The 17816-nt window shown below is 45.6% G+C and overlaps 1 protein-coding gene across 1 annotated transcript in view; it reads right to left on the minus strand.

Annotated features, from left to right (window-relative positions):
• Positions 1 to 17816, minus strand: part of ABCD2 (ATP binding cassette subfamily D member 2) — an 84222-nt gene that overhangs the window by 45218 nt on the left and 21188 nt on the right. The window contains exon 2 of the mRNA XM_069765009.1: positions 10740 to 10920. Coding sequence (XP_069621110.1) covers positions 10740 to 10920 — 181 coding nt within the window. The remainder of the gene's footprint in view (positions 1 to 10739; positions 10921 to 17816) is intronic.

Below are 17816 nucleotides of genomic sequence, written 5' to 3' on the forward strand. Positions count from 1 at the left end.
CCAAATACCTATCTTTAGACCTGGAGGCAGGTCTGAAGCCCCCTCTTTGAAGCACCCAACTGCCGTCAGTCATCTCTTCTGGGGCGCTGGTCGCCGCCCCCTCAGCGCTGTTTTCGTCTGAAATCCGGCGCCTGCGCTGTGCGTGCCTGTCAGGGGCAGGCGCATTGAGTATTGGCCGTCATAGCTCAGATGTCGAGTTCCTGACGGCGCCTGTGCGGGCAGTGCAGCCACCCTGTTGCTGAATCCCCGCCCCGCACTGTGCATAATGCATAACAATGAAGCATAATGAATAACAGAAGCAAAAACTAAAAGAGCCACCTTGTTAGAATGCAGCATTACTGCTGCACAAGGTGGCTCTTTTAGTTTATAACGGCTGGAGGGGGTGACAGTGTCCCTTTAACAGGTCTATTTCACAACCCTTGTATATTCTTTATCAGACAACCCCAAACATTTATTCAACACTTTTAACTCCCTCCTCCATTGCCCCCTCCGACCTCCCTCCTCTGTGCAGAAGACTTTGGTGCACATTTAAAAAAATAAGGTTAACCAAGCAAGGCAAGTCTTTACTGCCCATTCACCACAAACCCTATGTACAGTATAAAAGGCCACTGATCCTCCCGCATAATCTTCCTCCCCACCATCACTGAAGGAGAGCTCACTCATCTCCTCTCCAAATCGCACCTCACCAATTGTGCACTCGACCTCATTCCATCTCCTCCCCAACCTCACCACCACGTTTATCACAGGCCTAACCCATCTTTCCAACCTATTGCTAGCCTCTGGTACCTTTCCTTCTGCTTTCAAACATGCCACAGTCACACCTATCCTAAAGAAACCAACAATCGACCTAACCTCTATGTTCAGTTATCACTTGATATAACTGCTTCAGTTCGCCTCCAAACTCCTTGAACAGCATGTCCATGCTTGTGTCCCTCAAGGCTCTGTTCTGGGACCCATTGCTTCCAGTGCCATCTATACGCTGATGATACTCAAATCTACCTCTCTGTCCCATCGGTCTGCTGTCCAAAATCCCTGAGTGTCTATCAGCCATATCCTCGTTCTTCTCATCATGCTTCCTAAGGGTCAACATGGACAAAACTGAACTCATCATCTTTCCTCCATCTCACCTAAGTCCCCTATCTGATCTATCACAATAAATGAAATCATGCTTTCCCCTGTATCGCAAATTCGCTGCCTTGGAGTAGCTGTCAACTGTACCCTGTCCTTCAAACCGCACATCCAAGCTCGTGCCCCCTCCTGTCGCCTCGAACTCAAAAATATTCCCAAACCTGTCTTTTCTTCAACCATTATTCTACAAAAATGTTAGTGCATCTCCTCATCATCTCCCACTTACTACTAAAGTATCCTCCTCTGTGGCCTCGCTGCTGACACTCTTGCACCTCTCCAGTCTGTCTTTAACTCTGCTGCATGACTAATCCATCTCTCGCCTCGCTATTCCTTCATGTCTCCCCTCTGCAAATCCCTTCATTGGCTCCCAATTCCCAAACATATCCATTTCAAACTATTGACATTGACCTACAAAGTCATCCATAATCTGCCTCCTCCATATATCTCTGAACTAATCTCCCGTTACCTTCCAACACGTAATTTCTGGTCCTCTCAAGACCTTCTCTTCTCCTCCACAGTTAGGCTACGTTCACATTAGCGTCATGCGACGCAGCGTCGCCGACGCAACGCACGACGCATCGGAAACGCACGCAAAAACGCACCTTTTTTGACGCAAGCGTCGGACGGATGCGTCGTAAAACGCAGCGTTTTTGGTGCGTTTTTGTTGCGTTTTTACAAAAAACGCAGCGTTTTACGACGCATGCGTTGTCAAACACTGATTAGATCTTTACACACAATTTAGTGTCTAGACACTAGATAACACCACCAATGAATAGAAGAGGGTGGGTCTAGTGTCTAGACAATCGATAATGCCACCAATGGGTAAATGGGGGTGGGTATTAATGTAATAGTGGTATATATACCCCGGCATAGATTATTTCCAACCATAGAGCATCAAGATGGATCGTTCCATGGAGAGTATCTACCTCAATTTTCAGCTGGAATTAGCCCTTGCTATTGCTTATGCTATTGCCTGTCATGAACAGAGGAAAAGAGACAAACTACGGAGAAGGAGTCGTCGGCGTTTTTGGCTACACCTTATAGTGGAAGTCCGAGAGAGTCGTGGAGCCTACCATTGTCTGTTTGGCAAATTAAATGAGAACCAGGACAAATACTTTGAATACACCAGGATGTCAAAAGACAGCTTCCGATATCTGCTGCGTCTGGTGGAAGGAACCATTTCCAGGCAGGACACGCAGCTCCGTAAATCGATTTCCCCTGAGGAACGTCTGCTGGTGACTCTACGGTACGTAATGGAATGTGAAGGATTTATATGTTCTTGCCATTTTTTAAAGTAACGTGTTTTTGTTTTGTGGGGTGGGGGGATTGTTATTAAAAATGAAAAATTCTTTCATAACAATTTTATTAATTATATTTATTTATTTTTCTTCTTGTCAGTTTCCTGGCTACCGGAGAGACATTGAGATCACTGCATTTCCAGTTTCGGATTGGAGTCTCAACACTGTCGGGTATTATTGCCGACACTTGCCGCGCATTGTGGGACAACCTCCGGGAGGAATTTTTACCCATCCCTACAAGAGAAATATGGCTTGCCAACGCCCAAAAATTTGAACAAGTGTGTTCTTTCCCTAACTGTATTGGAGCCGTGGAAGGGAAGCACATTAGGATTACCAAGCCTTCAAGAAGTGGATCTCTTTTTTTTAATTATAAAAAATACTTTTCCACCGTGCTGATGGCAATTGCAGGTGCGGACTGCAGGTTTCTCGCTGTGGACATTGGAGCGTTTGGCCGTGCAAATGATTCACGGACATTTAAGGAGTCTGATATGGGCCGAAGATTGTACAATAACAATTTTAATTTCCCCCATCCACGACCTCTTCCCAACACCGACGGCCCGGCCCTGCCATTTGTTGTTGTTGGTGATGAGGCTTTTCAAATGAGTGGCAACCTACTTAAACCTTACTCAAGTCGTGGGTTGGACCGCACCAAAACTATATTTAATTATAGACTGTCCAGGGCCAGAAGAACTGTGGAGTGCGCCTTTGGCATCCTGGTCTCCAAATGGCGTATTTTAGGATCCGCCATAAATTTGAAAATTGAGACAGTGGATGAGGTGGTGAAGGCGTGTGTGGTTCTCCACAATTTTATTATTGGTAAAGAGAGAGTCAACGTGGAACTCGATGAACCCATACAAAATCCATTGCCTGATTATCAAGCTCATCCTCTGCGGACAACTGTGGAGATTGCTCATATGAGGGACCAATTTGCTGCATACTTTGTTTCTGATGTTGGCCGTGTTTCATGGCAAGATCAAATGGTTTAATTCTTCGTGTTATTATGATGTCATGTAGTCCATGTCATTTAACCATACTATGTATGGTTATTGTTAAAATGTCCCCTGATTGTATAATGCGTTGTGTTTTGAAATAAAGTTCTTGTGCCTTTCCGTTTTCACCAAACAAATCTCCCATACGTTTTTCCATAGTAATAGAATTGTAAAATCCAATTTTATTGAAAGTAATGTGTGTCACACAAAATTTGTGTGTTCCATAGTTTTGACGTATAATTACATAATCGGCTCCCACCTTGTCAACCATTTTTAATCCTGCAGACTATTTGCATATGGAACCAGGCTAGACAAGGAGGGAGACGATCATGTTTGCAAAACTCTACAGAGTTAACACTATTGTACTCAGGATGATAGAATTTGTCCAGAGTCAAATAGTGGCGACACTGTGAACATTGCTTCCACCTCACCTGACCAATATTCTTAAGGTACAATAATAAAACTATTACCCAACGATACCGACCAGTGATACGACTGGACCGAGATCGTTGTTTAGTTGTCGCGTGGTTGCTGGAGAGCTGTCACACAGACAGCTCTCCAGCGACCAAAAAAGAGCAAATCCCGTGTAATCTGGGTAATGTTATGAAGCGCTTTGCCACACTCACGATGTTTACCATTGTAAATGTAATTTTAAAAAATACAAAAAACCCTTACACTCCGGTGTGTGAAACGTCCATCGCCGTCAACTTCCCGTACTGTGGCAGCCCTAATGCACAGCACAGCGTTTATTATTAAGTCAACGGTGTGCTCAGCTTTACGGGCGGGAATCACAGTGTCAGTGCGGAAAGATGACGGCGAGGGACGTGGTAGACACCTTTTTATATTTGTGGGGTATTGTTCACTTTTTATTTTAGTGTTTAAAACAGTGCGCTAGTAACCCAATATTCCCTTGTTTAAAACAAAGACATCGCTGGATCGGTCGAAACTCGCCGATCCAACAATGACAGCGTCTGATCAGTTACCCAAAAAAAATTCAAAATCATTCGCTGACACCAAAAAACTCACAGCAGGGGCTCAATCGTTTTACGATTTCAGAAAAGATAACGTTGGTTACACACAAAAACCAACTTTATCTATACTGAAATCGTTGTGTGATGGTACATTGTAAACTTGACATATTGAGCAATGCTGTTTGTGTTTGTAACATCTGAGTACAATGAGCGACAGCCCTATAAAACAATGAAAAAAACAAATTGATAAATATTGTCAGACATTGCACATCAGGTGTTACAAAGACAAGATTTGTGTATACGGCGCAAGGTGTGATTTGGTGCAAACTTTATTTGAGACAATAAAAACTAATTTTTTTTTAAAAAAATAACATTTATTTAGGGTACAAAAAAAAAAAATTGGGAAATGTTATTAGGGGGTACCAACATCCGCAATTAAAGGGGATTGATATCCCACACTTTTTGGGGGTGTTGAGGAGACCGAGGAGGAGGACGAGGGGGAGGAAGCAGCATACTCTATCACACTAGACGGGATGCCGACATCAATCCAGGTAGTGGATGGTGGCGAGATTAGCAAAGCAGGAGGTGAGGGAGGAGGAGGGACGACCAGTGTCCTTGGCTGGCTACTCCGGCTCCGGGTAGACCCAGGCTGTGATGGTGTACTCCTTGTAGACCCACGCTGGGTACTGGGTGTACTCCGTGTAGACCCAGCCTGGGTACTTGGTGTGCTAGGGTCGACCCGGGGTGTTTTCTGGTGGTACTTTTGGGAGCAGCCATAGCCAAGGTCGTAGTACTTGTAGTCGTCGTCGTCTTCTTCTTTTTCCTCCTCTCTCCCTCTGGGTGTGGGTCGGCATCCCGTCTGTGTCCCCTTGAAGGCCTGTCAGGCTCTGAACTTTGGGGCTCTGTTCTGTGGTGGTGGTGGTGGTGGCGGTGGCCCTCGGCACGCGGAGCTCTGTGGTGGTGCTCTGCAGCAGGAGTCGGAGTCATGGCAGCCAGCGATGGTACTGCGGGCATATTTGTCGCTGACTGCATGACCCGAGCCTGCTGCAGAGCACTGACATATATATTGTTGCAGCCCTGCATGACCGAAATCTGGAGTTCCGGCGTAAGATGTTCAACCATGCCGTTGTGAATGGCAGTAAAAAAATGTTTGGCCGGCCTCGAGAGATCCGTTTCGATGTTTTCAAGACGCCGTTCGATATTGCACATTTTATCGCACAGCGCCTTGAAACCATTCTGAAATACGGTGCTCAGATGTAAAAATTCGGGCACGGGCGCCCTGTCCGAGGCCCGCTGACGCTGTCGGGAAGACCCAAAGGAAGGAGCGACAGAGGCCTCGGCCAGGGGAACATCTGATGGACCGGCTGCCGGTTCGCCAGATTGTGGTGGTGCAGACCTGCTCTCGCTGTGGGATGGCTGCGACTGTTCAGATGGCGCTTCACAAAGGACCGCTCCAGAGGGTCGGACAGTCTCGCGGGTGCTGCTGTGTGTTCTGTGAAAACATAAGGAAACCATTAGTATACTAAATATCACATTTCACATGCGTCATTAATTAACTTTACCGCCAGGTATCCATTGCCGCCATTAATATTAACCTATTTTTAATATTGACACTGCATATGCACCATCAATATTAAAAAAAAAAGTATTTATTTAATTCACAATAGTCACCCATGGTTGTGGTTTGCAACGCCAGACAATTAGGCTTACGTTGGAACTGCCATGACGTCACGGTCATGTGACCGAGACGTCATCACAGGTCCTGCGAGCTGAGCAACCATGGGAACATAACCTGCTTTGCAGTGGAATGTATGCCGTATCTATTATATTTTACTTTTTTGTGTATAAAAAATCGGGGATACACCTGGATAGCCACTATACTACTACACTATTAAATATTGGCTGGGCATGGCCAATCTACTATTTTTCTGTGTTCTGTATACTTCAGATTTCAGTCAAGCTCAACATTGTAGTAATCCCAGAAGGCTCGGAGCACGGAGCCGCTGTGTCAAGTGTGAGAAGACCAGAAATGAATAAAAAATTCTAGGTCAACGAGGCGTGAAAAGTAAAAACAAAATACTTTATTCACTTCAATCATAAGCAGAGGATGAAACATCTGCACAATACAATAAAAACACTATCTACGCGTTTCAGGTCTGATGTTCCCTGTCACCTGAAACGCGTAGATAGTGTCTATTGTATTGTGCTGATGTTTCATCCTCTGCTTATGATTGAAGAGGATAAAAGTATGTATTTTTTATTTTTCACGCCTCGGTGAGCTTTCCTTTTTTTCTTCATTTCTATACTTTGTACTTGCCAAAATAAATGGCTGGGCAATAAGCTACGTGGCTGTAATGTAGTATGTGAATATGCATGTTGTAAAAACTAGGTGTGTGCATAGGTACTATACTTACTCTCTGCTTTCAAGGACCGGTCGCAGGTTATACTTGTACACCGAGGTCCTTGAAGCGGCAGCACCATTACGAGTCTGTCCCTCCTTTTTCAGGCCCCTCCGGAAGCGGTCCTTCATGGAGCGCCATCTGGTCTTCAATTGTTTAACTGTGTATAAATTGAAAAAATAAAAAAGGTTTTAGATAATATATTGAAAACGATTACGCAACCGTGTGCAATCCCAATAGAAGACATCACTGACGGTTGTGTAATCCTGGCATGATGGGTCACAGCAGCATTTTGTAAATACTTACGGAAACTAGTTTTGGCCTTTGGTGAAGCGCTGTCGAAGCCATCCCACAGCGATTGTGCCACCTCTATCCACAGACGCCGCAATATGCCCTGGTCCGCGTGCCGGGGGTCACGGCTGTCCCACAACGGGCCCCGTGCTTCAATGGATGCCACCATCATGTCAATATTGAGTGGTTCATCCAGGGCCCGTTGTGAAACCTAGAAAAAATGGGAAATATTAATGTTTGAAAGATAAAAACAATGGTCCCTACCTCCTCCACCGCCACCTACTACACACAACACCACAACCTCCCACCACCCCCCATAACCGCAAAAACAAAAAAATTAAAAAAAAAAAAAGAAAAGGTTTGAAATAAATACTTACTCTCCGTCCTGCAGCCACAGCTTGGCCCCGTGGTCCCTGCTGCTGCTCCCTCTCTTCCTCCTGGTTCTCCTCCTCACTTGAAGAAGCCTGCAAAATAGTTGACCAAAAAGTTGAGTGACCCATCTACAAATGACAGCAAATATAGTAAGCAATAGTAGATCATGTACTCACCGGACTCCTCAGCGGTGGGGTGTGACTCGAGTCGCTGCCGCTGGCCATGACTAATGCAATTCTGAAATAAAGAACAAAATAACATTGATACTATGCTCCTATGCACAATCCAGCAATAAATAAAAATAAAAAAATCATTTAAACCACAAAGAACATTGCACTCCAACTGAACTAACGCTGAGCAAACAACACTGCCACATTGATTAAATTAAAGAAACAATGGCAGAGACAACCCAATGCCAGAGTACAAAAGCCTAAAGATAAGAAAACTAATCTACAACAGACCCTATGTAGTAATCCCAAAAGAGTGTTTTTTGTTTTTTTTAAAAAGTACAGTATGGACGGAGCAACCCAAAAAACACAATAGTTTTTTGAAAGTAAAAAATGAACCGCCCCCAAAAATTTAGGGCAGAAACATTAATAACACACCATACTTTACAATAAAACCGACAGGGACGGAGACAATAAAAGGGCCATACAACGCCATACATCACAACCATAAACATACAACGATGTCTTTACACAACCACAGTGCTGAACATAATACACAACTTGCAATATAAATTATTACATTTAAGCGCAGAATCATTCTATACCATAATTTACAATAAAACCGACAGGGACGGAGACAATAAAAGGGCCATACAACGCCATACATCGCAACCAGAAAACATACAACAATGTCTTTACACAACCACAGTGCTGAACATAATACACAACTTGCAATAAAAAATTAATAAATGTAATAAAAGGGCGCAGAATCATTCTATACTACCATACTTTACAATAAAACCGACAGGGCCGGAGACTATTAAACGCCATCATATAACGCAAGAATAAAACATCACAACTGAATACAAAAAACACCACCAAACCAAAAAATGGAAACGAAAAATCTATCCTGTAACAATAATCAAGGCCGCAGACAATGAAACGGAAACGCCATCCTATACAACGCCATACATCACAACCAGACTAAAAATACCACAATATCTTTAACCACAGTGCAGAATATAATACACAACTTGCAAAAATAATTTTAAAAAACATGTAGAAAATGCACAGAATCATTCTATACTTACATCTCTGGACAGCGGATGAATAGTAGAAGTCGTCTGGGGTTCTGGTGTGATGCCTCTAGATATTCTGGAGATGTGCCTCTGGTGTCTTGCCCCAAGATGCTGCAGCAGAAGTGACAAACAATCCAACATTTTCTTTATATATGGGGGATGTTTTTCTCACTGTTTGCACTGTCTAGACACTGTCTAGACACTTTTTTGTTTCATTTTATCTAACGACGCATGCGTCGCACAACGCACGCACGACGCACACCCGTGACGCAAGTGCGTTGTCAATAGGTTTCAATGGGAAATTGAACGCATTAACGACGCACGAGCGACGCAAGTGCGACGCGTGCGTTTTTTGGACGCTAGAAAAATGCAACAAGGTAGCGTCTCCGACGCCACCCAGGTGCGGTGAAACGACGCATGCGTCGTGCGTTTTACCGAAAACGCACGACAACGCAACGCATGCGTCCCCAATGATAAAGATAGGGGCGCATGACGCATGCGTTGTCGTGCGTCGGCGACGCTGCGTCGCATGACGCTAATGTGAACGTAGCCTTATACGTTCATCACCCAATCGCCTCTAAGACTTCTCCTGAGCATAACCCATGCTCTGGAATTCTTTGCCCTAGCACGTCCTATTATCCAAAAGTTTTGGAACTTTCAGACGGAACTTGAAAATGCATTTCTTCAAGCATGCTTATATCCTACACTGACCCCATTGCCACCTCACTACATCCTGCAAAAAACCCCAACCATCTCACCGCCACTGGAGCTGCTGCAACTCCCCCAACCTACTGTCTTCTTCCCCATTATCCGGTAGACTGTAAACTCACAAGGGCGGGGCCCTCTCCTCTCTATGCCCATCTGTCATTGTTAGTTTGTTCACTGTCATTTATATTTGTATTTTGTAACCCCTTTTCATGTACAGCACCATGGTATCAATGGTGCTCTAAAAAAAAAAAATAAATAAATGTGGTGTGACGATGTAATATTCGTATGGATAACAGACTTACATAAAGGTGTCAGCTGTAGTGTCCTCATAGTAATGCTCTGCCCCATAACTCCTGCAGCTACCTCCACCTCCATTATTTGGTGCAAACAACAGTAATCCATAACACTATCATCTACAGTTCCACTATTACAGGATAGTTACTAAACACTCATTACTTGCAATTCACGGTGCCCCATTCGTTATCTGCATAAGACCCCAATATTGTGCTAGCAAAAAGTCCTCATACAGTGAAAAAGTCCCCATATCATACCAGTAACAGATTCTCCTACAAATTTACAGCCACACTAATGATATTTTTTTCTTTCTTCATAGTTTGTCTGCTTTCAATTTCATCAATAAGAAGTTAATTTCATAGGGTCCTGTTCACCTGTCATTCATTTACCCCTATGGCTGCCCTGGTGACCTCCTCAATGAAGCCATGGCAGATGGGAATGCCAGGATCTGTAGATTAAAAGTGATGTGCCTAATTAGGAGAAGCAAGAGGGTGGCGCTGGATACAACTTGTTGGTTTGTGTGCTTAATCTGAGCCAGACTACACAATAAAGGCTATGGCCCTGATTTAGTAAGATCGGTCATGTTCGCGCCAATCTTGATGAGGGAGCAGAGTGGAGTGCGCCTGATTCGTTAGGAGGTGCATGCATGCCTTTTAATGAATCAAGTGAGGCGTGAAGCGGCATGGGACTCCGTGTGACTTGTGACAAATCTTACATCACGAATTTGATGTCCCAGCATGACCCACTTGGAGCTGGGTGAAAATGGCTTCAAAGTTATATTTTTGTTAGCCTTGCGTTGCACAAACATTTTGCAACGTTTTAAATAATTTTAAACCAGTTTTCTAGCGGAAGTGCTTTGATGAATCAAAGCTTTATATTTAATTTTTGAGTCCATGCTTTTAACCCCAGGGAACAAGCTAAAGACATTAAAAGTTAAAAGATGAAAACAATAAAATGGTTTCAGGGCATTAAAGCAGTAATAAAAAGTTTCCAATTTGAACTCTGACCAACAATTTCACAATTATCATAGCAGTAATTCTTACCTCCATCTGCAAACCCGGTGGCAGTGATGATGGGCACAGCCACCATAACAAGGCCGCTTCCACTCCATACATACTTCATCAGGAACTGCTCTATCATAACATACCACAGACGTTTAGACAGAATAAGATTCATTTGATCTGCTAATGCCACATAACTCTTCTGAAGTTTTGTCATTTCTACCTAAAAAAACAAGACATTTTCAATATGCACATAAAATAACACAAATACAACTTAATAAACATAGTAATGATTTTTCAAAATGTGTAAAATAATGATTCTTTTTTTAAACTTGGCCAGAGGGATGGCTCCAGCAAAGATTTCTTATTTCCAAGTGCAAATAGCCTCTTCAGAGAAGAAGAGGAGATGATCTTCACCGCCACCTATTGGCTATAGCAATCCTAAAAGTCAATATCGATTCTTTAACGAGCCTTGTCACATGACAAAGATATTGACATGTTCTATTACCTGCAGTAGTCAGTAACAGATTTGACGACAGAAAGTGTAGCCATATTGCTTTTCAATTTTTCAGAAACTGATAATAAATCTGTACTTTACTATATATATGTATTTGATTACAGAAAAAAAACCCACACAAAGACAAATCTTTTTTAATAAAGAAAAAAAATCAATTTCTATATGCTTGTTTAGATAGCCATCAAAGAAGAATGTCCCTAATTTCAAAAATTACATAAACGGCCAGCATGATGGAAGGGAAATAAATAGCGGCCTGCATATTTTCTACTCGCTTATAGCAAGGGCAGGTAACCTCAGGCCTTTTGATGGCCTTTTCTGCAGCCACCGGGCAGCTTTCTGGATACCACCTTGCTCGGGCCGACAGCCACGTTTTGCCGACTGCTGGCCCGTCAAACCCTTCTTGCACTGGGAACACAGGCACGCAGCATTCACTACTGAACACTGCATGCACATGCATTAAAGGACTACAAAATGACTCTGGCCATTGCCGGAGTCAGAGCGTACTTTGTGGGCAGAGTTAGCATGCAATGCGCTCCCGTCCCACACATGAAGACAGAATCAGCAGCCGTAGGAGGCATTGGGGCCGGAGCTGCGTATGATCACAGGAGACTGTGGGGCTGGGGCTGCACGCACAGGAGACAATGTGGCTGGCTATGATCATAGGAGACATAGGGACTGGGGCTTCCTCTGTGTTTCCTCACATCACCGGCGCTTGCGCTGTGCTCTCATTTTTCGGGCATGCGCTGTGCGCGCTACCCTGGAACTCACATCAGCTGATGTACTGATATCGCACTTGCGTGTAGCGGAGGCCCGAGATCCCGCCCCGCAGTGTGTTATGATTTATTCAAACTGCGGGGCTGGGAATCTGGCACTGTGCGCAGGCGCAATCTACTTACATCACTTGATGTAAGTTCCAGGGCAGCGCGCACGGCGCATGCTCTGGAAATAATTGCAGATTGCAGGCGCCGGTGACGGCACAAGGCAGAGAGGAGGCGACACGCGGTGGGCGCCAGTGACGGCACAAGACAGAGAGGAGGCGGCGTGCGGTGGGATGATGGACGGCTGCGAGGCCGATATTTTGCTGCAATTGTCATAATTTTCTTAGGACTAAAAGTAAAAGTCAGCACAAGGGAAATAAGTGGATGGTTTTTAATTGCATCAACGAGCAGTAGATCACATTTCTATAAGTTTGGCAATTTTTTTTAAACATTTACTTTTTATGCCCTTAAATCAGAGCGCTATATCACACAAAATAGTTAATAAATAACATTTCCCACATGTCAACTTCACATCAGCGCGATTACATAAATATTATTTTTTTTTGGTAGGAAGTTATAAGAGTTAAAAAGTGACCAGCAATTTATAATATTTCACACAAAATTTACAAAATTATTTTTTTAGGGACATCACACTTGAAGCGACTTAGAGAGGCCTATATGACAGAAAATGTTCAAAAGTGACACCATTCTAAAAACTGCACCCCTCGAGGCGCTCAAAACCACATTCAAGAAGTTTATTAACCCGTCAGGTACTTCACAAGAATTTTTGAAATGTGAAAGGAAAAAATGAACATTTTAGTTTTTGTCACAAAATTTTAATTTAGACCCAAATTTTTTTTTACTTTTGCAAGGATAACAGAAAAAAATGGACCCAAAAATTATGCTGATACCCCATATGTGGGGGAAAACTACTTTTTGGGCACACGGCAGGGCTTGGAAGGGAAGAAGCGCCATTTTGACTTTTTGAATGTACAATTTACTGGAATAATTAGCGGACGCCATGTCGCATTTGGAGAGCCCCTGATGTGCCTAAACAGTGGAAACCTCCAACAATTGACACCACTTTGGAAACTAGACCCCTCGGGGAACTTATCTATATATGGAGTGAGCAACTTGAACCCCAGGTGCTTCACAGAAGTTTAAAACAATGAACCGTGAATATAAAAAAACGGATCCAGCAAATGGTGCTGCTGGATCCGTTTTTTTCTCATAGACTTGTATTAGCGACGGATTGTGATGGATGGCCACACATTTCATCCGTCGCGCACTGGATCCGTCATTAAATTGCTGTCTGTCGGGCGGAGACAACGCACAGAGGAACGTTTTTTCTGTACGTCGGAAAATTGCTCAACAACGGATCCTGCGCTGTCCGTCATTGGCTATAATGGAAGCCTATGGATGCAGGATCCGTCGTTGACCGTGAAAAGCAGGACTCCAGCGACTCCAGCGACGGATGCCATCTTTTCAAACTGAGAATGCGCGGAAGAATTTCCCGTCAGGGAAATTCTCTCTCGCTCTCTCTTTTTACTATTGATGCTGCCTATGCAGCATTAATAGTAAAAAGATATAGTGTTAAAAATAATTTAAAAATTAAAAAATTGTGATATTCTTACCACCGCAGCCTTCCCGTGGCCCCCCAATGCTCGTGATGCTGCTGGCAGCTCCGGTTCCCAGTGATACATAGCGAAATGACCCGATGACGTAGCGGTCTCACAAGACCGCTACGTCATCACATGTCATTGTCTCGCTATGCATCACTGGGAACGGAGCATCACGAGCACCAGAAGGCTGCGGGGGCTGTGTTGGATGCCGGAAGGTAAGAATATCACGATTTTTTAATTTTTTCTATTATTTTTATCATGGGTTGTGTTGTGTATGCGTTTTTGCAGCGAAAAACTGTGAAGACGCATACACAACGTGTGCACATAGCCTTCTAGGATGCACTGGAACCGTCAAAAAAACAGCTCCAGTGCATCCGTTTTTTACAATCAACACAGGATCCGTCTTTTCAACATTTTGACAGATTGTGACTGATTGTGAAAAACGGAAGTGTGAAAGAGGCCTTAGACTCAGCCAGGGAGCTGGCATCAGGATCACCATACACCAGGGCCAAAGGCACAAAAAACTCGCCACAGACCACAAAGGAGAATCGGTCAGCAGGGAGAAGGTCCAGGACTGGGTATCACCTTTAAGAAGGGAGACTACAATCCCCACTTGTTGTTCCTCACTCCCTGAGGAATGAGGGCAGAGCCTGAAATATAATTTCCAGGCTTCCTTGAAAACCATAAATTTATTTCTCCCTCCAGAGAATGTGTCAGGGAGAGATATTTTGTGTTTCGGTCGAGCCAGGACATGAGTTGAGACCAAGAAACCAGACATCTGATGAAACTGCTGCGCGGCCTGTGACTGCAATTTTGTAACCTCATCCGTGAGGGTCTCAATCAGGCGTGCAAAAGCTTCAGCTTGAGCCATAAAGACTCCGTAAAATGTTGCAGGTCAGTTATAATGTCATGCTCATTTACGAGTATGTCCAGCGGACGACACAGCATCTAAGTACAACAAGACAGAAAAAGGAGAAGAAAGCCCTAACGGTCGGGAACAGGGGGAGGGACACCTCCTGACTCCAACCTCGGCCTGTCCCTAAGCTTCTGTGGCATCCCTGAGGGTCCAGTCGCCACAGAGGTACTGCACCTCAGCCAGAGGTGTGGTACTCCGCTATCGGGTAAGGAGGGGGCACTACCCGGAACCCACACACTAGCATCTAACACCACACCACTCCAGGCCAGAGGATCTGGGCGGACCCTGTTGAGGGAGGGCCCCATCTCAGGTTGGAGGGGGGATTAGATAGAGGGTGTGGGTGGATGAGGTAGAGTGACAATGGAAGTGAGGAGTTGTCATGGAAACGGGAGGGAGGAGTTAGGTAGTAAGTGAGAGGAGTGAGTGGAAGACAGAGATGTCTGAGAGGAGCTCCAATGACAAGAGGTCCTAGGGGCCAGGAAAGTGAAGAATCCACCCGTGGAGCCCGAATCCACGCCAACAGTAGTCGGGTGGAAGGACCAGGTCGCAGCGGGGACCGGCCCCAGACTAGTGGAGAGACTGTAGGACTCAGCTAGCAAACCGGAGGCAGTGATATCTGTATGTGCCACAGCCCAAATCTACACACATTTGCTAAAAAGGCAGCTGCATAGGGTCAAGGGGACTAAAGGTACCGTCACACATAATGATATCGTTAACTTTTGGTGACGTAGCAACGATCCCGCTAACGATCTCGTTATGTGTGACAGCGACCAACGATCAGGCCCCTGCTGGGAGATCGTTGGTCGTTGAGGAATGATCAGGACCATTTTTTGGTCGCTGATCACCCGCTGTCATCGCTGGATCGGCGTGTGTGACGCCGATCCAGCGATGTGTTCACTTGTAACCAGGGTAAATATCGGCTTACTAAGCGCAGGGCCGCGCTTAGTAACCCGATATTTACCCTGGTTACCATTGTAGAAGTTAAAAAAAAAACAGTACATACTCACATTCTGATGTCTGTCACGTCCCCCGGGTTATAACTGCTTTCAGCCGGAGCGCTGCCGCTCCGGCCGAGAGTTTCCCTGCACTGACTGTGTCAGCGCCGGCCGTAAAGCAGAGCACAGCGGTGACGTCACCACTGTTACTGCCGGCGCTGACAGTCAGTGCAGGGAAACTCTCGGCAGCAGCGCGTGCATTAGCAGCGCTCTTGCCGAAAGCAGTTTTAACCCTGTGGACGCAGGCGGGGGACGTGACAGACATCAGAATTTGAGTATGTAGTGTTTTTTTTATTTTTTTATTTTTACAATGGTAGCCCTGCACTTAGTAACCCGATGTTTACCCTAGTTACCCGGGTGCTGCAGGGGGACTTCGGCATCGTTGAAGACAGTTTCAACAATGCCGAAGTCGTTCCCCTGATCGTTGGTCGCTGGAGAGAGCTGTCTGTGTGACAGCTCCCCAGCGACCACACAACGACTTACCAACGATCACGGCCAGGTCGTATCACTGGTCGTGATCGTTGGTAAGTCGTTTAGTGTAAAGGTACCTTTAGAGGACATCGCCTGACAGGACCTGAGGTTGCTGGCTCGGGACACTGTGTATAAGGCGCAGGGTAGGAGAGCGTGGGCCAGCGCAGAGAGAGAAGGCCTGGGAAGGAACACGAGAAGGGGGTTCAGGAGAAGTGCACCTCAAATTACCTGAGAGCTGGCTGGACCACCGACCTGGAGGACACAGCACCCGGCTGGTGATAGCAACCAACAGACTGTGAGTAAAGTGTGAAAACTTCAACATGCTGTGTCCTCAGATTACTGCGTCACCTACCCTGCACTACAACTGTTCATCATTGACTTTAACATTTTAACTGCCCTGGGGCCCACTCTACCCCTGGAGAGCTGTAACATCTCTGCTGCATCACCAACCGCCCCAGTGGACCTGAACCGCAGCGTCGGCCATCTATTGCTGAACACCGCGGGTGGCGTCACGAATCAATCCCATATAACTTTTCCCCTTGCATCATTTTTATTGGACGCCCAAGGCCAAGGAGTAGGGTCACTGCTGCCGTGACATTTCCAAAGAACTGTCCGACCCAGTTCCGAGTACCCCACGGACCTGGTGGCGTCGCACTTCCCCAATGCCCTATGTGGGTCCTACCACCCACTGCCGTCACGTCTCTGACTGTCACCTCTACTAAGCATGGCTAATGCACTGACCGGCAAGGACGCTAGCCTCACCACTGCAGATGATATTACACAGGAAAAGAGACAAACAAGGGACAAACAAAAAGGATACTACTCAGCTCAGAATGTGCTGCTACAAATCCACAGCAGCAGAGTAAACGGTACCAAGTAAACCGGACTCCCAACAGCGGCAATACCATAGTCACAGGAGAGCTCTACACACCAGCTGGTCTACATACAATAATACTTTATAACCAAAGATCAGCTGATGGGTCATGTGACTATTTAACGGCAGGTGGGAGTGGTTACCAATCATTATCAGCTGACCAGCCTAAAATAAACTACCAGCAAGAGACTGACATTAACTCTTGCTGGACCAAAGGAAAAAACAACAACATTTAAATAACAGCAGACCCAGAACTCCCACGAATCCTTTAAAGGGCCACTGTCACCCCCTCCAGCCATTATAAACTAAAAGAGACACCTTGTGCAGCAGTACTGCTGCATTCTCACAAGGTGGCTCTTTTAGTTTTTGGTTCATGTGTTCCCAAAATAAAGAGTCTTCAATCTTATCCAAAATACCTGTCTTTATCCAGGGAGGCAGGTCCTCACCCCCCTGCTTGAACAGCCACTCTGCCATCACTCAAATATTCAGGGACTCTGGGCGCCGCCCTCTACGCGCTGTTTTCGCTTGAAATCCGGCGCCTGCGCTGTGTACTACTGTGTGGGGCAGGCGCAAAGAGCTCTGGCCGTCTGACGTCACAGCCAGGCTTGCAGACTGCGCCTGTGCGGCCGCCATGCCTATGAATCCCAGCCCCGCACTGTGCATAATGCATAACACACTGCGGGGCTGGGATTACCAAGGTGGGTGGCCGCACTGGACGCACAGGCGCAGTCTGCAAGCCTGGCTGGGACGTCAGATGGCCAGAGCTTACTGCGCCTGCCCCACACAGTACAACACAGCGCAGGCGCCAGAATTCATGCGAAAACAGAGCGGAGGGGGTGGCGCCCAGAGCCCCTGAAGATTTGAGTGGCGGTTCAAGCAGGGGGGGGAGGACCTGCCTCCCTGGATAAAGACAGGTATTTTGGATAAGATTGAAAACGCTTTATTTTGGGAATACATGAACCAAAA

Source organism: Ranitomeya imitator, chromosome 4 (genome assembly GCF_032444005.1).
Source record: "Ranitomeya imitator isolate aRanImi1 chromosome 4, aRanImi1.pri, whole genome shotgun sequence".
Classification (NCBI taxonomy): Eukaryota; Metazoa; Chordata; class Amphibia; order Anura; family Dendrobatidae; genus Ranitomeya; species Ranitomeya imitator.